The sequence below is a fragment of the Poecilia reticulata genome, chromosome 6 (assembly GCF_904066995.2).
Source record: "Poecilia reticulata chromosome 6, P_reticulata-male-v2, whole genome shotgun sequence".
In the NCBI taxonomy this organism is placed as follows: Eukaryota; Metazoa; Chordata; class Actinopteri; order Cyprinodontiformes; family Poeciliidae; genus Poecilia; species Poecilia reticulata.
Window position 1 is genome coordinate 58,933 of NC_088835.1, and position 21,591 is coordinate 80,523.

Below are 21,591 nucleotides of genomic sequence, written 5' to 3' on the forward strand. Positions count from 1 at the left end.
AGTGTGGATTGTGAACTTTCCAATTATGTCAAACACATGGTAATAAATACAGAAATGAACAAAATATGGCCGTTTGAATGTTGGCACTCATAAAACGAGATTTCAGAGAATTGAGTTCTGAAAGTCTCTCTCCAAACCTGCTGAACAACATGAGGTTGTTAACAAAGGCTGTTCATTTACATTACCAGCCTGAAGCTAACGGTGGGACGTATGGCCTAACCAAATCTTCAGGATCCATTAACTTTAAAGAGTCCCTAAAAAGATCAGTTTTTGAACATGTACATTTTTCTAAGAACAAGTCCATTTATCTCTAATACAGTTTTTGAAATTCAAAAAAAGTTGAATCATCTCCATTATGTAACATTAAGATTTGTTCAAAATACAATAATTGATAAATTATCTATGTTATTCTTTACTGTAAATGTTGTGTGCATTAATGTCCTTTTAGGGCTATTTGTAATTTAAAAGTATAATAAAAGAAAAATACACTTGAGCTCCTTTGGCAGAAAGAAAGATGCTCTTTTGCAATAAATATGCAGAAAATATTTTCAAAACTTATCCAAACATTTCTATCAATTGCATTTATTGTATCAATTTGCAGAGTGAATTACCTTAAATTAAGTAAAAATAACTGCTATTGATCTGTGCAGAGCATTATAAGTAAGCTAGACTGTAAAAAAAAAAAAAAAAACAAAGAACAGCTCTCACTAACTGATAAGAACAATAAGAATGGCTACTTGGTTTCTGAGAACAGGCTGGCAGCATCCTGCTCTTGTTCAGTGCCAGTTGCAGACAGTTCAGTCATCTCAGGATGATAGTTGTTCAGGTCATCATTCTGCTCCACCTGCAAGAGAGACAAACCAACCAAACCTAACTCTTCTAACAGCACGAGCTTTGAGTAAGCATGATTCAACATATTAGTGCGGGAAAGAAACTCCCAGAACTGTCAAAACTATGAAAGATAAGAAAAAATCTATCCAAGCGGTATGGTGTTCCTGACTCAGTACCTGGGTCAACTTCAGTGAGGTTTGTATCAATAAATAGAAGTTTGAACATGCAGGATGCTGGTGTAAAAAGAAAAGTGCTGGCTTTACTATATTCAGTGCCAATTTTTAATTTATTGGGGGGGAAATTGCTTAAAGAGGCATTATTATGTAAAATTGACTGTTTGAGCTTTGCATTATGTTATGTTATTCCCTCATCAAAAATATATCCCTTGATTCTTTCATGCATGTTTGAGAAATCCTTTAATTTCCCATGGCAACTATTGAGCTATGCAAAGTGCCTGGTTGGACCTAGCACCACTTTCAAGCTGCAGTGTTCAAGCTTCCAAGCTTCTGCCTCACAGAGCAGCCGTCCCCTCAGCTCCTTCACACTCACCAGCAGCAAATAGTAAACACCTGGTGGAACTGTTCAAAAATAAATAAAAATGTCTAAATACAAACTACACTTGACCTTCTGCCTGTGCTACCTATAATACAGAGAAGAAAATATTTTCAAGTGTGAAAGAGGACTTCTGAAATATCTGTAAAAACTGTTTTTAACAGAATTTTTATCAGGACAGATATCTTTTTCTGAGCAAGTTATAATCTATCCTTACCTGAGAAGATCCTGTGTCATCACCCCTACATTTGGCCTCTGGTCTGACGTCTCCTTCCTGGCTTTGCTCTTTCTATTGAGGCAATAAGGATTTATTTTAAATATGTGGAAAGAACAGTAATCCCAAATTCTGTACTTAAATTAAAGATGGTTTATTCCTGGCACTAACTAGCAAAGGATGTTGGGCAACAACATCCTTTTAGTCTTCTTGTTAGTCTTAACATAATATGCTAGGATATAATTATTAGTGACCGTTTAGCTAACATTATTTGCCTGCAACAGCCTTTCTCAGCTTACTGAATTTGTTGGGAGGAAAACTATGAGAAGTTTTGTTTTTTTTGCCTTTTGCTGGCTCTGGCAGGTTGTTGAACAGGACACACACCATGGTCAGAATTCACACCTGGATCTGTATAAATCTGTATGTCCACTAACCACATTGAAACATCAGTTTTCTCTTGATGCCCTCTTTTACAATTGTCTTTGCGAATCGGAATTCCCAACTGGGACTTAGAATGTAAACAATGTTGAAATACTTCAGAGTTTTACAATTACATTTTTGAAAGAACTTTGTTTTGGTAAAATCTTTTAATCCATTTTTATTAAATTCATACTTAATTATCCAGATATCTTTTAATTATAACTGTAGAATGACTCAAGGAAAGTTAACATCTCAATCAATTTCTAAAATTAAATATAAATAATAATTGAGATTTTTAAGTGATCTCACGTCCAAGTCTCCCAGTTGATCGCTTCTGCCAGGATTTAGAAACTTCAAGAACCTGCACAATAGAAAAGTTCTTACCAACAAGTCAGGAAAGAATCTGCTGTCATGTTCAGCAAATGACATATGCATGTGTAAAATGCCCAACCTCACCGGAACAGATCAAGGCTTTTGGTTAGCGCTGAAGCAAGAGAGAAGTCAGTTTCCTCTGAGGAATCACTGAAAAAGGAGGTCAGTTTATGTCATTATGGTAATAAAGTCTTTTCAATTCCTGTTACAGAATCATGTTGCTAACAGATTCAAGAACTAAGATACTACAAAGCTGGTGGAACAGCTTAAAAAACTATCATAAAATAAACATCCAGATCCACAATAATTAAGACGCACACAAGCGCAATAACACACGAGAAAAGGAACATCAGTCATCAGTCAGTCAAACAGGGAAAGCAGTCTCCTTCTCACCCTCCATATTAACTCAGTTCTCTCAACACTCATTTCAGTGTACCAGATGAATCCCGCCCGCCCGCCCGTCCGTCCGTCAGTCTATCTTATCCGGGGTCGGGTCGCGAGGACAGCAGCTTCAGAAGGTAGGCCCAGACTTCCCTCTCCCCGGCCACTTCTTCCAGCTCTGCCGGGGGGATCCCAAGGCGTTCCCAGGCCAGCCGAGAGACATAGTCCCTCCAGCGTGTCCCGGGTCTTCCCCGGGGCCTCCCCCAGTGGGACGTGCCCGGAACACCTCACCAGGGAGGCGTCCAGGAGGCATCCTAACCAGATGCCCGAGCCACCTCAACTGGCTCCTCTTGACGTGGAGGAGCAGCGGCTCTACTCTGAGTCCCTCTCGGATGACCGAGCTTCTCACCCTATCTCTAAGGGAGAGCCCAGCCACCCTGCGGAGGAAACTCATTTCAGACCTCATTCTTTCAGTCATGACCCAAAGCTCATGACCATAGATGAGGGTAGGAACATAGATCGACCGGTAAATCGAGAGCTTCGCTTTTTGACTCAGCTCTCTTTTCACCACGACGGACCGGTACAGTGCCCACTTCACGGCAGACGCTGCCCCAATCCGCCTGTCGATCTCCCGCTCCCTTCTTCCCTCATTCGTGAACAAGATCTCCAGACACTTAAACTCCTCCACTTGGGGCAGGACACCCCCCCTGACCCAGAAAAGGCACTCTACCCTTTTCCAGCTCAAGACCATGGTCTCGGATTTGGAGGCACTGATCCTAATCCCAGCAGCTTCACACTCTGCTGCGAACCGCTCCAGTGAGAGCTGCAGATCATGGCTTGATGAAGCCAATAGGACCACATCATCCGCAAAAAGAAGAGATGCAATCCTAAGACCACCAAAACGGATCCCCTCAACACCTCGGCTGTGCCTGTTCAACTTTAACCTGCACAAATTACTTACCTCTCTGCCCCTGAAGCTTTTGGGCCATGCTTGGTTTGGTTGTTAAAAAACATTAGTTCTTTAGTATCCTCTGATCTGCTGCCTTCCTCAGAAGTTACCAGCTCAGGGATTTGACTCTAAGGGGATTAGAACATCTGGCATCAGTTTTTTCAGAAGGCAGTATTAAGAAACACATTACTGGCAGCTTCATCAGTCAGGAAGTTCAGATGACCACAGCTCTTTACTTAAAGTCAGTAACTAAACCAAGCAGGATGGGGAGTTCCTCATTTTCTTAAACTGGAAAACAAATATAAGGTCAACCTAGTGATTTCTTTTAAAGTGTCTTTGGAAACAAACATGTTTCACAAAACATGTATTGTTTTATTTTGTTTTCCGCTCCTTGAGGGCTTGCATAGGGCATGTGCTGGAGGTGGTGCATAGAACATTTCCACTGGCTTTACATCACCTGTGATGTACGTACTATTGCAATTAATGTGTGATGAGACCGTTCACAAGACAAACATTTCTTTAAAATAAGATGCAATAGTAGGTATCACTTGGTAGGAGTTGCTACTTTAAAGCAGAAAGTGCACAGAGTGCTAAACCTGAGATAAAGAGGGAGTTGTCAGCCAGTCCCCTGCCTCTGAAGTGCCAGGACTCTCTGATGACCCTGAGGGTAAGAACAGATCAGAGTTAGTGACTTTGACTGGTATACAAAACTATTTTACGTAATTATCTTTAAAACAGATACTTCAAAGCTGCAGTAGATATCTTTTACATATTTGTTAACCGTCACTACGTACTCACAATATAATATAATAAAAATCAAGTTGCTTTGCTTCCTCTGTGGTCCTACTGCCATCTGCAGAAATACACGGCTTTGGTTCAGAAACAACCAATCACAGCCAGGAAGAAGGCATTAGCACATTCAGTTATGCTGCTCACACCCTTCCCTGCACAGTGAGCAAGCTCAAGCTCAAGATTGGTGGTTTACTGCAGCTGTGCTACAGGTGGAGAAACAACCTAAAGTTACAGGAATACTGTTCAGCCACCGTCATCGGTGGCCATGCTAACTAGTCTGTCCATTCACGACCGGCTCCACTGTGGAGGACAGCACTCAATTTATTCACTCAATTTAACAAAGCATATTCTATTACAACATTTACTCTGCAGTAGTGAAAAGGGAGCACGAAGAAGAAACATCTTGTAGAAACCTTCCCCTTTCTCAATATTTTTTTTTCATGGCCCCGCAATGCACCATTAAGTTGTGTAGCAGCATTGATGATATGGTTCTATGCTTCCCAGACATTAGATGTCTTATAACACTGAGTTACAAAAGAATATATTTTGGAAGTGTCTATGTTTTGTCAACTGAATTGGGATTATTTTGCACCGTTGAATCCATAAATGACATCCATTTTTCTCAATCAGGTTTTTATTCTAATTTCTGTTAGAGAAATCTGATCTTCTGGCTAAATCGATGACATTTTTGTGACATTATCAGTTCATTTCTGTTAATATATCTCATCCAAAAATGTTTTAGGGGATAAAGTGGTTTTCTAAAAGAATGCATTAATTACATGTTACCAACTTGGATTTTTGTAAATTGTATAATAAACACTGATAAGGGTAAGTACATGTGAATTGAACATTATTGCTTGATTGTGTAAAATTCTCGTCTCTTTTATGTACTGATGGAATCTCTGCTCCTGCTCATCACTCATTGATCAGATTCTCAGGAAACCGGTCCAGATGTGAGAGCAAGTCAAGCATTTGATGCTCATGTTCCTCCATAGTTCAGAAAGTTGACCTGATTGAGTTATTTTCATACTTTTATAGTAAGCTCACTCTGACATTGAATCTTACTACCAGTAAAAGAGATGAAACAAGAGGCCAACCTGCACATGCTTGGTTACCTTAAAAACCCAGGGCTCCAGGATGCAACCAAGTATTGAGTGCATAGAAATGAACATGCTTTCCAAAGGTTTGACATTACTGTTTAAAAGTCTATTTTTTTAATTGTCCTTTTGTTATATTCTATTTTTTGAGACACTACATATTGAGTTTTCATTACATGTAAGCCAGAAATAGTTCAAATTCAAGAAATAAAGACTTCAATCTGCGTAATTAATGTATATAACAGAAGTTTCACTTTCTGAAACCAGTGGCAAAAATATTGCTTTTTTTTTTTTTTTTTTACAATATTCTAATATTCTGAGCTGTACTTATAGATGGGAAAGCTACCTAATCTTCTGTCAGGTGGCTCTACAACAACTTAAAGGAAGGTAAAACAAAATACTTTTTAAAAAAGTAGGAAAAACCATTAAGATTCTGCCAGTGACACCAAAGGACTCTGCAATTGTAACTGTCATTCACACTGAATGCATGTTGAGAGAACAGAACCATGATCAGAATAGCAATGTCCACTGAAAGTGCTAGAAGAAATGGATCTATAACTTGCATAGTTGGCAAAAGAAAATTTTAGCTAACCCAAAAATCCTGTTGCACCAGACAGAAGAGTTTCCACAGCATGACTTTCTTCATCTCAACCATATGGACTCATCATAAAAATGTGATTGGCAGAAGTCCCAAGCAGGTGCTGACATCACACTTTATTAACATGAAGTCTATGGTATATTTAAATAATATTTAAACTGCTATGGTCGACTAGAAATTAGAGATGTGCCGATCAGGTTTTTTCCTGCCGATCACCGATAACGATCACATAATTATTATTTTTTTTAATCATAAGCACTACCGGTTACATTATGTGGAAAAAGAAACCATGAATTCACCTTAATCTAGACAAAAACTTGGTTTTAATAACTTTTTCCAAGAAAAAAACAAAACAGGTATTGTGCAAATTGTACTGCTATATGTAACACTATCTTTAACAGCCTGAAAACATATGAAGGCTCTGAAGAGGCTAAGTAACGCAAAATAAAACCTCTCAACATTGCCAAAAGATTAAAGTATAAAACTTAACATTCAAAGGCAAATACAGGTCCATTACAATAAACTATCTTGAGTTACTGAATGAAACTTCCTGATAGCATGGCTAGCTGATTACTGCTAGTTCTGAGTGGCTGTTTCTGACTGAGCGGAGTAATTATGCAGAACAGGGAGGAGGCAGAGGAGATTTAATATTTTTTCAGAGATTATTTGTCTCATGTTAGGACAGCAAAAGTTTTAATACTTATGTAAAATATATTTTACATAAGTAAAATATATTTTACTTATGTAAAATATATTTTACATAAGTAAAATATCACCTGGGAGTGAGAGCTCACTCCCAGGTGGAGCAGAAGCGGCGCTCTGTCTGTGAAATATTACTACCTGTAGCGCGTAGCAGCAGCTCAACAGCGAGAACAGAACCAGCGTCTTATACCGTTAGCTCGAAGACTTAAATAATTTTGCGGGTTATTTGTTTAGCTTTCCAACCGTCATGCTAATCCGGGTGAGTGTAGCTGTGCGCTGCTTTACCTGCCATCTGATCGCTCCATATGTCTTTTTTACTGCTGTGAGCCTCGATTTAGCCAAACTTCGTCAAGTATGGCATGGCATTGTTTTTATGCCATATTAGATTCGTCGCGTTGATGCATTATGACGTGCTTCAATTTTCCGCCGCAACACTCACTCGCCCATTCACTCAGTGCGTTATAGTTCCACACGACATCGCCTGGGTTTGTTGCTGCGCGTTTGCACAGTGTGAAGGAAAGAGGAGACCAGCTGCACAGGCAGGCTGCGAAATGAGATGCAGGTGATCGGTTTGTGTGATTGGCAACAAGAGACCGTGATCGGCGATCACCGATCATACACTTTTTCACGGAAATCCGCCGATTATGATTGGTGGCAGATCGATCGGCACACCTCTACTAGAAATTGTATTGCATTTTGTCTCCTTAAATACATGAGTCATTTTTAAATTTAGAAGTAGTATCATCTTTTTGACTGCCTATCTTTTAGTAAATGGGAAGCCTCTTGAGAATTATTAATAATTCTGGTCTGTGCTGAGTAGAAGGGTCATACCTCCATGCTCACTGGGAGAATGCAGGTTTTGCTCCATCTGCTTGTCAGAGCATTTGGAAGCAGTCCGAGTTAGGATGCTGGGGGACAACATGAGAGGAAACCTGTCAGAGGCGTCCAGGCCACTGCTGCTGTAACATGCAAACCTATTGGCCACCAGGTCATCATTCACGCAGATCTGTAAAAGAAAGAAATATTATAAACTTCTTACCCCCAAGCCAGGCTTATAATGAATATCAAGAACAACAACTACAAGGTGGATATGTAATAAAAAATACTAAGGCCAGGACTTTAACGTGTTAATTTTGATTAAATGATTATGTAGATTTTGACGTGTTACAAAAGTTAACTCAAACTATTTTTTACAAACCAGTTCCAGTTATAATTTTGTATTCATGAGTTTTTAGTACACCCATAAATCTGACACACAAGCGACAGCCTCCAAAAACAGCAATAGATGACAAAGTAAGTTCTCTTGTCCACAGATGGTTCATTTTTGCTTCAAAAGAACAATTTGACGGGACACTGGAAAAGATTGTGTTCACTTGACTTGTGTTCAAGTTGTACCAAAAGGAGTTGCCCCATCAGTGAAGTTATTCAAGCCTAAAATAGCATCTAAATGCACAACATGTTGCAGCAGCACAGATATCCCCAACATTCTGTCAGCGTCAACAGAAACATTTCTAAAGAAGATCCAGGAATAATCATGGCTTCCTGAAACACTTGAAAGCTAAATAGGTATAACAGCACTTCACACATGGATGAATAACCTAATAGACTGAAAACAATTAAATGTCTTTGTTGTTAAGCTTATACACCTATTTATTCAATAATTAAGCAGCAAGTTTTTGAATTGAGAATGTAGCTTATTTTGTTGATATGTAGTTTTCAATCAAAATGCGATTGTGATTCATTACAGATGTTGTAATTAATAATACCCACCTCTAAAAAAATACATGTACTTATGACAAAGTTCACCTTGATGTTGCTGATGGTAAGATAGAGCTCAATGGAGGTAGAGTCCGACTCCAACTCATGCAACACAGCTTCTGTTTGGGTGGATGCTATAAGGAAAAATCAAACAATTGACAAAAACATTTTAGTACAAATATTAACATCTTATTATAATCATACTAAATACTAATTCTTTTAACCTCGAAGCAAGTTGTGCAGGTAAAGTGTAGCCGAAAAGTCCCACTGTTTAGAAGGTCTGCAGGAAAAAGCAACAGTAATAGTAATATAGGTTAAGTAAAACAGTCAACAATGAAGTGTCAAAAGTTTAAATATTAAATGAAAACAACTCAATGTCTCACTCAAGTTCTACTTTTTCTGCAAGTATAGATACTCGAAGAGTTATTGGTTGGATTCGTGCCAGATGGAACCTCCTCACCCAAAAAGGAAGCTGGAGGAACTTCTGTAATGACACTCGTATTCTTGGTAGGACACAAGAAACAAGAAAATACAATTTAACAATCAGCACAGCCCTTACACATCTGAGATTGTAACTGCTACTTACTTATGTAATAAGTAAGTTTCACTTTGAGCAGGGAACCAGAGCTATATTTGCCTTACTTGTCTAAGGAGACCACAATCATTTCTCCGTGGTCAACCAGGAAGCAGAAGGCTCGACAGCATGTTGGGTCAGTGATGACGGACCGCACCACAGCACGACACCATGACTTCTTCACAGTCCAGTATACCACATACACCTGAGAAGTAAAACAGAAACACAAAATCACAGGACAAGTCAAAGTTGAGCTGTTATGCAACAATAAAATTTTGTTACATCCTCCTAACTACCAGGAAAAAAAAATATTGTTCAATCACCATTTTTTTTAAATTCAACAATCTTTGTAAGGCAATTAGAATACTGAAAAAAAAAATTGGAAAAAAGGTTTTTATTTTTTAAATATCATGTGTCTACTACAGTGGACATCGGAACACCATACATTTGAAATTGAACCTTGATGGCAACCAGTTTGTCCCAAAGAAAATATCCAAATATCAACATAAGAATTAATTTCACACTGACAAAACTGAGCACTGTTGCCTAACAAGAAGGTTCTGGGTTCGATTCCCGGTCCGGAGTCTTTCTGTATGGAGTTTGCATGTTCTCCCTGTGCATGGTGGGTTCTCTCCGGGTACTCCAGCTTCCTCCAACAGGCCAAAAAAATGACTGCCAGTTAATTGATTTCTCTAAATTGTCCCAAGGTGTGAGTGTGTGTGTGCATGGTTGTTTGTCCTGTCCATCTCCGTGTTTGCCCTGCGACAGACTGGTGACCTCTTGCCCGGAACGTTAGCTGGAGAGGCACCAGCACCTCCTGACCCCACTAAGAAATAAGTGGGTGGGTGGGAGGGAGGGAGGGAGGGACGGACGGACACAGAACAAAACAGAAAATAATTACAAATGTCCACTACAGAGGACAATTTTTCAACTGTCTCTTATTTGGATTCTAAATAAGAGACTTATTATAGAATCCATTCATCCATCCATTCATCCATTTTCTTCCGCTTCTCCAGGGCCGGGTCGCGGGGGCAGCAGCTTCAGAAGGGAGGCCCAGACTTCCCTCTCCCCAGCCACTTCTTCCAGCTCCTCCGGGGGAACCCCAAGGCGTTCCCAGACCAGCCGAGACAAAGTCCCTTCCAGCGTGTCCCGGGTCTTCCCCGAGGCCTCCTCCCGGTGGGACGTGCCTGGAACGCCTCACCAGGGAGGCGTCCAGGAGGCATCCTTACCAGATGCCCGAGCCACCTCAACTGGCTCCTCTCGACGTGGAGGAGCAGCGGCTCTACTCTGAGTCCCTCCCGGATGACAGAGCTTCTCACCCTATCTCTAAGGGAGAGCCCAGCCACCTGGCGGAGGAAACCCATTTCGGCCGCTTGTATCCGCGATCTCGTTTTTTCGGTCATGACCCAAAGCTCATGACCATAGATGAGGGTGGGAACATAGATCGACCGGTAAATCGAGAGCTTCGCTTTTTGACTCAGCTCTCTCTTCACCACGACGGACCGGTACAGTGCCCGTTTCACGGCAGACGCTGCCCCAATCTGCCCATCGATCTCCCGCTCCCTTCTTCCTCCATTCGTGAACAAGATCCCCAGATACTTAAACTCCTCCACTTGAGGTAGGACGACCCCCCTGACCCAGAGAAGGCACTCTACCCTTTTCCGGCTCAAGACCATGGCCTTGGATTTGGAGGCACTAAGTCTCATCCCGGCCGCGAACCGCTCCAGCGAGAGCTGCAGATCACGATTTGATGAAGCCAACAGGACCACATCATCCGCAAAAAGCAGAGATGTGATCCTAAGGCCACCAAAATGGATCCCCTCAACACCTCGGCTGTGCCTAGAAATTCTGTCCATGAAAGCAATGAACAGAATCGGTGACAAAGGGCAGCCTTGGCGGAGTCCAACTCTCACCGGAAATGAGCCCGACTTACTGCCGGCAATGCAGACTCTGACACCGGTCATACAGGGACCTGACAGCCCGTAACAAAGGGCAAGGTGCCCCATACCCCTGGAGAACCCCTCACAAGGCCCCCCTAGGGACACGGTCAAACGCCTTCTCCAAGTCCACAAAACACATGTAGACTGGTTGGGCGAATTCCCATGCACCCTCCAGGACCCTGCTGAGGGTGTAGAGCTGGTCCAGTGTTCCACGACCAGGACGAAAACCACACTGCTCTTCCTGAATCCGAGGTTCGACTATTCCACGGACCCTCCTCTCCAGGACCCTTGAATAGACCTTATCAGGGAGGCTTAAGAGGCTTAAGACCCCCCTGTAATTGGAGCACACCCTCCGGTCCCCCTTTTTGAACAGGGGGACCACCACCCCAGTCTGCCAATCCAGGGGAACTTCCCCCGATGTCCATGCACTATTGCAGAGTCCCCAGGCTCAGCTTCCTCAACAGAAGGCATGTTGGTGGGATTGAGGAGGTCTTCGAAGTATTCCGTCCACCGGCACACAACGTCCCGAGTTGAGGTCAGCAGCACACCATCCCCACTATAAACAATGTTGGTGCTGCAGTGCTTCCCCCTCCTGAGACGCCGGATGGTGGACCAGAATTGCCTCGAAGCCGTACGGAAGTCTGTCTCCATGGCCTTTCCAAACTCCTCCCACGCCCAAGTTTTTGCCTCACCGACCACCCGAGCCGCATGCCGCTTCACCCGCCAGTACCCATCAGCTGCTTCTGGAGTCCCACAGGCCAAAAAAGCCCGATAGGACTCCTTCTTCAGCTTGACAGCATCCCTCACCGAAGGCGTCCACCAACGGGTTCGAGCGCGACAGGCACCAACAACCTTGCGGCCACAGCCCCGATAAGCCACCTCTGCAATGGAGGCACGGAACATGGTCCACTCAGACTCAATGTCCCCCACCTCCCCCGGAACATGTTCGAAGTTCTGCCGGAGATGGGAGTTAAAGCTCCGTCTCACTGGGTACTCCGCCAGACGTTCCCAGCAGACCCTCACTACACGTTTGTGCCTGCCAGGTCTGACCGGCTTCCTCCCCCACCACCGGAGCCAACTCACCACCAGGTAGAAGTCAGTGGACAGCTCCGCAACTCTCATCACCTGAATGTCCAAGACATACGGCCGCAGATCCGATGAAACGATGACAAAAATCGATCATCGAGCTGTGGCCTAGGGTGTCCTGGTGCCAAGTGCACATATGGACACCCTTATGCCTGAACATGGTGTTTGTGATGGACAATCCGTGACGAGCAAGAAGTCCAACATCAGAACACCACACGAGTTCAGATCGGTTGAGTTCCTCCCAACCACGTCCCTCCAGGTCTCACCGTCATTGCCCACGTGAGCGTTGAAGTCCCCCAGTAGACCAAGGGAGTCCCCAGGAGGGGCACTCTCCAGTACCCCCTCTAAGGACTCCAAGAAGGGTGGGTAATCTGAACTGCTGTTCGGCCCGTAAGCACAAACAGTCAGAACCTGTCCCCCCACCCGTAGGCAGAGGGAGACTACCCTCTCGTTCACGGGGGTAAACCCCAACGTACAGGCGCCAAGATGGGGGGGCAACAAGTATTTCCACTCCTGCCCAGTGCCTCTCACCGTGGGCAACTCCAGAGTGGAAGTACGTCAAGCCCCTCTCAAGGAGAGTGGTTCCAGAACCAGAGCCATGCGTCGAGGGGAGGCATTTCTAGCCGGAACCTCTCAGCCTTGCACACTAGCTCCGGTTCCTTCCCCACCAGAGAGGTGACGTTCCACATCCCAAGAGTCAGCTTCTGCAGCCGAGGATCAGACCACCAGGGTCCCCTCCCTCGGCTGCCGCCCGTAACACACTGCCTCAAGCCTTTGTTGGCATATTATTTAGAATAATATATAATAATAAGCCTTTGTTGGCATATTATTTAGAATATGCCAACAAAATTTTAAACCAAAATGTGCACAATAAAAAGTATTCTGCACTTACTTTATCTCTTCCTATAAAATGTGCTTGTACTTATGGACACCATTTTTCTGAATGGGGAAAAGGAAGGTACTAAAGTCCCCCCTTCACATTTGGTATCATGAAAGCCCTAAATGTCCTCTGTAGATACCAAAAGAAATTTATTCAGTAGAATGCAGTGGGTGGGAGATATTCAAGTTTACAAATGTCCTCTGCAGAGGACAAATTTGAACTACTGGTAGTCAGGAGGAAAATCATACAAATACAAATAAATAACTTCTTTACTGACAGTCCGTGTGGATTCACATCAAACAATTTAACATCAAGAATTCTATCATTAATTATTGCAAAAGCTGCTCAATATATTAGCCAAGCTTGCCCAAGTAACGGTGAAAAGCAAACTCAAAACATAATTTATCATTCAAACACAAAATAGCCTTTCAACTTTAACTTTCAGTGTAAATTGTGATTTAACTAGATGTCCTATTGATAAACCAACAGCAGTATTCCCTCTCTTTTTCATCCACTGCATTGAGGAAAACACACACCTCAATGTATTATAAGCCTGGCGGGCTACCAGGCTTTATCTGCCCCCACCAGACTGACCATTGCTTGTTTTTATTTTTTTAAAATTGTTTAAATTAAATCGATATTGAAAAAAAATGGATAGGTAAACTTCCAACTCACATCCTTCTATGTATTTACTGCCAACCTGGCTGTAGATTTGAAAAGTTCAGGATTAGCTGCAAGATGTCCTCATAAAAAAAGAAAGGCTGAATGCAGTCAAAGGTCTGCTGATTTTGGCAAGTGACAAGTAATTTAGTCATAGAGTCAAGATAAGAGGTGTAAGGCAGGCAGAGCTTCATGTGTGGAAAACCACAAAATTTCCCCATTTTGATCTTTGATCAAATGTCTTTTTGATCTGCAAATTAATTACTTAAAGAAATATACAATGTGATTTTCTGGAATTTTGTTTTAAATTCGATCACTCACAGTTGAAGAGTAACTATGATAAAAATTCAAGACTTCTAAATGCTTTGAAAGTGAGAAGATCTGCAAAATCAGTGCATTTCCACCACTGTAGTGATATTGATACTTTATACTGTTATTCTGCTAAAATTACATACTAACGCAGTCCTGGTCTGACACTTCAAATGAACATACTTACAATATCACATTGCCATGCACATTTCACTGTGGTTGTAGTGTAAGAATTTTGAATGTTTTTAGATTATCTTCAAGATGTTCAAGAGTCAAAAAGACTTAAAAAGGTTTATATGAGAAATCATATCAGCAGAAATTTCTAATTAGAATTTGAGCAAAAAACATGTTCAGATGGAAGAACTTAAGATCAAAAATATCCAAATCATAGCCAGCTCTAAATGTATCCGACAACAAACTGTTAGGGTTTCAATACCTGTCCTTCCTCTAGTGAAGTGGGTTTCAGTTGATGTAGATCTTGAGTTACATCGTGGTAGAAAAGGTTCATCTGAGCCTGAAGAATCGTGTAATGTTCCGTGGTCTCCACACTCCCAACTGCACCGCAAACAACCCGACCCCAGAGGCAAGATGGATTCTCAACCTTCAGAGGTCAGGAGAAACCAACACACAAATCATCTTTCAAACTCATACTTAGATATTTTAAGTGACCATAAGCTCAGTTAAATTGATAAATGCTAAAAGCGAAATGGTTTTATGTTGATGGAACAGTATATTAGGCAAAGAAATGAATCAATATGGTTAATTTAAATTCTATTTATTTAAATACTGCCAAATCACAACAAATATCTCAACACATTTTACAAAAAAAAGTCTAAGTGGAGAAGAACTACAGCTGAAACCAAATGTTTAAACACACCAAAAAATTTTGACATTTTTCACTGTCTCAAGTTAAATCAGAACCAAACAAAAATCTCTTGTTCTATGTTAGTTTGAATTTCCAAAATTATTTCTATATGCTACATGCCACAATAATGAAAGATTATGTCAAATGTATTTGTTAATGTCTTTGATACATAATGATGACCATCTTTTTAAACCATAGGGGAAAGCTCAGATGAGGAGGGCGTGGCTTTGAAAACTTCTGATAGCCAAACTAACACATTGGAGTTAATTGGAGGCACATTTGTGGATTTTAAGGCCTCAGCTGCTAAAATTATATACCAACGCAGTCATGGTCTGACACTTCAAATGAACATACTTACAATATCCCATTGCCATGCACATTTCACTGTGGGTTGTAGTGTAAGAATTTTGAATGTTTTTAGATCATCTTCAAGATGTTCAAGAGTCAAAAAGACTTAAAAAGGTTTATATGAGAAATCATATCAGCAGAAATTTCTAATCTAGAATTTAAGCAAATTCTAGATTAGAAATTTGACACATTGGAGAAGGCAAAAGACAACAGCCAAGATATCAGGCAGAGAACTGTAAGCTCCAGCCTAAAAAGCTGACCAAACCTATGCCTGTTCTTTTAGGAAGAATGGGACAAACTATTGTGAGAACTTTGAGGAAGGAAACCCAAAACCTCTGACCCAAGCCATATAGTCCAAAGGCAATGTTACCATACTGTGGAAACTATGTAAACAAATATGGTGGGCCACTGATACTGTTGGTTTTATACCACAGAAGCTCAAAAGTCTTCAGTCTTCACAAATCATAAAATGGATGTTCTGTAATTTGCCATAAATGTAGACTACTTGTGGTATTCAAATGATTTTTATAAATGTAGCCTCGTCCTTTAAGAAAAAGTAAAACCTCCCTCTTCTAAGCTACACATTTTTTAAAGGTTTTATTGGCTCTAGTGGCCTTTATTTGATAGTTAATTGACAGGAAAGTGGGAAATGAGAAAGGGAAAGCATGCAGCAAAGGTTGCCAGGTTGGGAATCAAACCTACGACGGCCACGTCGAGGACTAAGGCATCCCTCCATATGTGGGTTGTGCTTAACCCCTTCGCCACTACAGCACACCACAAGCTACACATGTTTAATAAACATGTGTAGCTATATATATAAAAAAAATTCCCTTCTCACCCTCCGCGGGTGGTCTCTTTCATCCTCTGAGCTCGGGTCCTTTACCAGAGGCCTGGGAGCTTGAGGGTTCTGCGCAGTATCTTGGCTGTGCCTAAAACTGCACACTTCTGGACTTAGATGTCTGATGTTGTTCGTGGGATGTTTTAGCCACTGCTCCAGTTTGGGGGTGACTGCCCCAAGGGCCCCGATGACCACAGGCACCACTGTGGTCTTCACCTTCCAGGTCTTTTCCAGTTCCTCTCCGAGGCCCTGGTATTTCTCCAGTTTCTTGTGCTCCTTTTTTCTGATGTTGTAATTACTTGGTATTGCTACATCCACCACAACGGCTTTCCTCTATTGTTTATCCACCACCACAATGTCCGGTTGGTTCGCCATTACCATTTTGTCTGTCTGGATCTGGAAGTCCCACAGGATCTTAGGTCGGTCATTCTCCACCACCTTCGAGGGTGTTCCCCACTTTGATCTCACAGCTTCCAGTTCATATTCTGCACAGATGTTTCTGTACACTATGCCCGCCACTTGGTTATGTCGTTCCATGTACACTTTCCCTGCCAGCATCTTGACTCAGGGGCCTCCTTGCACAACCTACACCTTGGGTCTTGTCTGGTGTGGTAGATCTGAGCCTTTATTGCTCTGGTGTTTAAGGCCTGTTCCTGTGCAGCCAGGATGAGTGCCTCTGTGCTGTCCTTGAGTCCAGCTTTTTCCAGCCATTGGTAGGATTTCCTGATATCAGCCACTTCAGTTATTTATTGGTGATACATCCCATGTAGGGGCTTGTCCTTCCATGACGGTACCTCCAGCACCTCGTCCTCTGTTCCCCATTGTCTGAGACATTCACTGAGCACATCGTCTGTTGAGGCTTTGTGCTTTGTCCATCCATCCATATGTATTTATGGATCTTGGATGTTTCATCCTGGACAGTGGCTCTCACACTCACTAGTCCTCTGCCTCCTTCCTTGCAGCTCGTGTACAGTCTCAGGATGCTGGATTTGGGGTGGCCAGCTAATTATTCCTGCAGGGTATCTGATTACTATTAAGGCATAGCTGTTTATTGCACGGATCTTGTTCTTGCCATTGAGCTGGCTTCTCAGGACTTGCCATATTCATTGGAGGTATTTGGCTGTGGCTCCTTTCCTTGTGACCTCATCAAGGTCACAAGGAAAGTGACCTTTCCTTGCGACTTATATATATATATATATATATATAGCGCCAAAAACAACAGCTGCTATCGGACGCCAACTTCAATAATTCAGTGTCGTGGCGGAATGCTTCTTACCTTCAAAATGGATATTTCCAACATTTTGTGAATGAACCAGAAGCTGGGAAACAAGAAAACAGAAGCAGCAAGTGTTAAAGAGTTTATCTGGGACGGAATAAAAGCCACAATCTAACTTGTCAGCTAGCTTTACTTGTTAGCCAAGCTAGCTGACGTAAGCAAATGGGGTTTCTCTAATTTACAATAAAAATAAGTTTATACATTCTTAACATACCAGCTAATGTCCTTTAAAGCGCATTTTAACAACGCTAAAATTACATTCTCTTTGTTCGTCGGGTTATTTACAGCTTACTCAATGCAACAAAACATACCTTTCTCAGAGGTTCACCAATTACCGCTGACTGATTCAAAGAAAGGTGGCAGCTATTCTCACACTGTCCGCTAGAGGTAGTGGCATTTTTTCCCAAAACTGGATTCAGCAATATCTTTACATGGTGGCTTGAGAAGTGAGGGTAAGCACTGTTAAAATTCGGTGAGTCTTTGTCAGATTTCCGCGCCACTAGATTTCAGAAGTTAAAACTTTAAACAAGTGTTACGTTTTCCCTTCAGATACTGGCCCTGTCCGAATACTCGCACTTGCACCCTTGTTTCGCCCTTGGCCGTTTTTCAATATGCGTACTTGTCTGTTCTCGGGTATTCGTGAAATGTCATGGACAGTGGCCCAGTATTAATGTCTATTGGCTATTTACTCTGTCTATTTACTGTTCCATTTCTAATTACGCATCAAGGCAAGAACGCTCAAAGTACCCGGATGTGTTCTTGCTCCGCCTATTTTATCGAGGACTCATCCTTCTGCTCATAGACATAATATAAGAGGGTATAAGAGGGTATCCTTATATTATGTCTATAGACATAATATAAAAGGGTATCCTTATATTATGTCTATGCTTCTGCTGTGTCTTCCTTCTTCCTTCTTCTTCTTCTTCTTCTTCTTCTTTGTTTTATGGCGGTTGGCAAGCAACTTATAGGTGCATTACCGCCACCTTCCAGACTGGAGTATAGATTAGATGTCCTTTCAGCCACAATTAAATAAATAAATAAACAAACAAATAAATAAATAAATAAATAATGAGTAAAATAAATCAAAAAATGAAGAAAATAAGTGAAATAAATAAAATATTTGTTAAATAAATAATTTAGTTTTTTTATTAACCCATTTTTTTTATTTATTTTTCATATCAATTTCTTAATTTCCCTTTTTCCATTTATCTATTTTTCATTTACCCATTTTTCATTAATCTATTTTTTCATTTAACCACTTTTCAATTTCCCTTTTTCATTAACCCAATTTTTTCATTTATTTATTTTTCTGATTATCAATTTCTCAGTTTTCTTTTTCATTTATCTATTTTTCATTTATCTATTTTTCATTTATCCCTTTGTCTATTTACCCATCTTTCATTAATCTATTTTTTAATTTAACAATTTTTCAATTTCCTTTTTCCATTAACCTGATTTTCTATTTCCCAGTTTCATTAATCAATTTCTCATATATCCCCTTTTTATTTACTTATTTTTTCTTTTATCTATTTTTCATTTAGCATTTGTTTGAAAAATGGTTAATTTTCTCATTTTCCAATTTCCCTTATTCATTTAGTATTTCCTTATTTTCTTATTTATCACATTCTATTTCCCTGCAAAATTTAGAAAAAAAATAAATGCAAATGAGGAGAGGCACGTCATCAGGCTACAACTTCCCCAATTGGTTGGTTAGCGTCACACCCATACTTTGCTTCAAGAAAGATGGCGACCTACTAACGGGTTATCAATAAGCTGAAGCTCATTAACTTCATGAGAAAATAGTGTTATTACTCCTGACTTTAGTTTTCGTGTGGCCGCTCAGACAAACGTGTTTCAGTTGGCGGCTCTCATGGACTCAGAGCTTCACCGTCGGGAGTTTTTATAGTTTGGACGAAGCGGCCGCTGAAGTTGGCTTACGATTGAGAGGTTCGGGACACCTTCGTAGCTACCAGCTGTGATCCAACTATAAGGAGCAGACTTTACTGTACATCGTAAGTGAACTGCAATATCCAGAGGCAGCTCTATGGAGCATCGAGCTGAAAGAATGAGAGTGGCAGGCCTTGGAGATCTTCGTCGGAGGTCATCTTTCAGACATGCACTGCTGCTGTCCGTCCAGGAGTCCTCCGGTTGCCCAGACGTTGCACGGTAAGCTACCGCTGATGTTTGTTTTCCAACTACAGTCATATTTAATCAATAGGGCTCAATTACGATCGCGGAAGGTTTTGAGTTGATCTCGGCAGTAGATGACAAACTGAACGCCTCCAGGATGTTGAGACCAGCACGTCCTCTGATCCAATACATCTTATTAAGGATAAAATCAACAAAACGTGTTCAAATTAATGGCTCAACAAAATTAATAATCTCAGTAATTATTGTTTAAACAAGGTGTGTGCATTTCGGTACCATTACAAAAATAAAAAGGGACTCAAAGACCCTGATGAGCAGAGCGAAGTTTAAATTGGCTAATCAGCCACCGCTGTGTTGATGAGAGGAGAGGCTTGTTAACCGAGGAATAAATATGAAGCCTGAAAACCTAATATCTTAACGGACTGAATCCGTTGTGTTTTTAGCTAATCTATGCTGGGAGCATGCGTTTGCCACGGCAACAGGTTGATTAAACGACAGTAAAATGGTAGGAGAGGTTTAGAGTCGATCGCCGTTATTTTACCTTTGTAAACAGACAACCTGAATACAGTGACCTTTAGTGAGGGTACAGAATGGATAAAAGCTGAACTCGTGCTACAATCTTTGCCTCTCTTGGTTACATCCCTGAGGTGTGCCAAGTGTGGCCCACATGCATATAAAGTAAATCTGACTATTAATTTAAGTAGTTCTTTGTGGATGTATAACTTGCCCACCTTAGTTTGCCTGTTTTTGGTCAACATATATGCCTCAGCATTTGGTTACTGTTCCTTAGAGGTGGGCAGAGGACCCACAATTTATACTCCAGGAATAACGGGAGCACTTCAACTCAAAGTGCTACTTTTTTACTCAAAGTAAAAAGTAAAGTAAAAAGTAGCTGAATAAGAAATTACAGAAGAGTAAAGAAGCATTTGGTAAAAAGTGTATACAAGTACTGAGTAACTGATCAAGTTATCAATTATTTCATATCTTTAAAAAATTGCACAATTAGAAGGCCCAAAATATAAAGTTCAGTGGAAATTTTGGTATTTTAAAGACAAAATTAAAAATTTGTTTAAATAATAGTGATGCTTCATAATAAAATGACTTGAGTAAAGTAAAAAGTTCAGCATAGTAAGAGTATTCCTAAAAGTTCATTTGAGTTTCAAAAAGTTACTCAACTATATTTGAGTAAATGTAATTAGTCACTCCTAAACTCTGCCCTTCTGAGGGAACAGGAGAAGGAACTGTTAAGGAAATAAATTAATCTTGATATTAAACATTGTTTCAATTAACAAATGAATCATAACACCCAGAACATATTCTGTTATGTTTATTCAAGGGTGAAGGAACAGAATGATTGTGGAGGTTCTGGCTGAGAGGGACCAGGGGTGGCACGGCGAATACTGAGGAGAACCGTCTGCACTGTGAGCAGCACCAGAACTCCTGATGGATCTCCTTCAGGACGAAGCAGAGATGGCCGAACTCCACAGAGAAGAGTTCACCCAAACATCAGAGGAAAAATGAATGCTGGTGCTCAACAGAGCAGCCTCTTTTCTTAAACCCAACACACACAGGGTGTTGTGGCCCCGATTAAAAACCTGCTAACTTCAATTTAACTGAAACACAGAACATCCAGAAATGTGATGAACTTCAGCCAAGAGTGAAAATGACACAGTGAGATGAAAACATTTGTCTATATCACTCTGTTATATAGGACATTAACATTTTACATTTTAAAGTGTTTGTTCCAGAGCACCTGATACAAACAATAGCATTAGCTCATCCATCAGACATTTACTGAGGCCAGGTGTGACTGAAGAAAACACCTGGAACATGCAGACAGACCTGAGGACTGACTGGTTAAACTATTTCATTGACACTTCAGATTGCAAATTTCCAACTGAAGGTGTCCGTAAGTGAACACAATCATTATTCAATAAACCAAGATGTGTAAAATAACTGTTAGGGTTGCTATTAAGAACCCAATATGTCATGTCTGTTCAT

The 21,591-nt window shown here is 41.1% G+C and overlaps 1 protein-coding gene across 5 annotated transcripts in view; it reads right to left on the reverse strand.

The window, feature by feature from the left end:
* Window positions 1–18,417, reverse strand: part of tdrd12 (tudor domain containing 12) — a 57,295-nt gene extending 38,878 nt beyond the window's left edge. Inside the window, exons 1-14 of one of the 5 annotated variants that reach the window (XM_081607544.1) lie at window positions 17,754–18,417; window positions 17,443–17,485; window positions 14,552–14,716; window positions 9,309–9,445; window positions 9,050–9,169; window positions 8,891–8,946; window positions 8,715–8,800; window positions 7,740–7,914; window positions 4,316–4,380; window positions 3,732–3,847; window positions 2,474–2,539; window positions 2,327–2,378; window positions 1,601–1,672; window positions 738–844 (exon numbers count right to left, since the gene is read on the reverse strand). In XM_081607544.1, the coding sequence (XP_081463670.1) occupies window positions 738–844; window positions 1,601–1,672; window positions 2,327–2,378; window positions 2,474–2,539; window positions 3,732–3,847; window positions 4,316–4,380; window positions 7,740–7,914; window positions 8,715–8,800; window positions 8,891–8,946; window positions 9,050–9,169; window positions 9,309–9,445; window positions 14,552–14,716; window positions 17,443–17,466 (1,241 nt within the window). In that variant the 5' untranslated portion in view covers window positions 17,467–17,485; window positions 17,754–18,417. The remainder of the gene's footprint in view (window positions 1–737; window positions 845–1,600; window positions 1,673–2,326; window positions 2,379–2,473; window positions 2,540–3,731; window positions 3,848–4,315; window positions 4,381–7,739; window positions 7,915–8,714; window positions 8,801–8,890; window positions 8,947–9,049; window positions 9,170–9,308; window positions 9,446–14,551; window positions 14,717–17,442; window positions 17,486–17,753) is intronic. The other 4 variants (XM_081607546.1, XM_081607543.1, XM_081607542.1 and 1 more) reach the window with 4 other exon arrangements.
* Window positions 18,418–21,591: the final 3,174 nt, after the last annotated feature.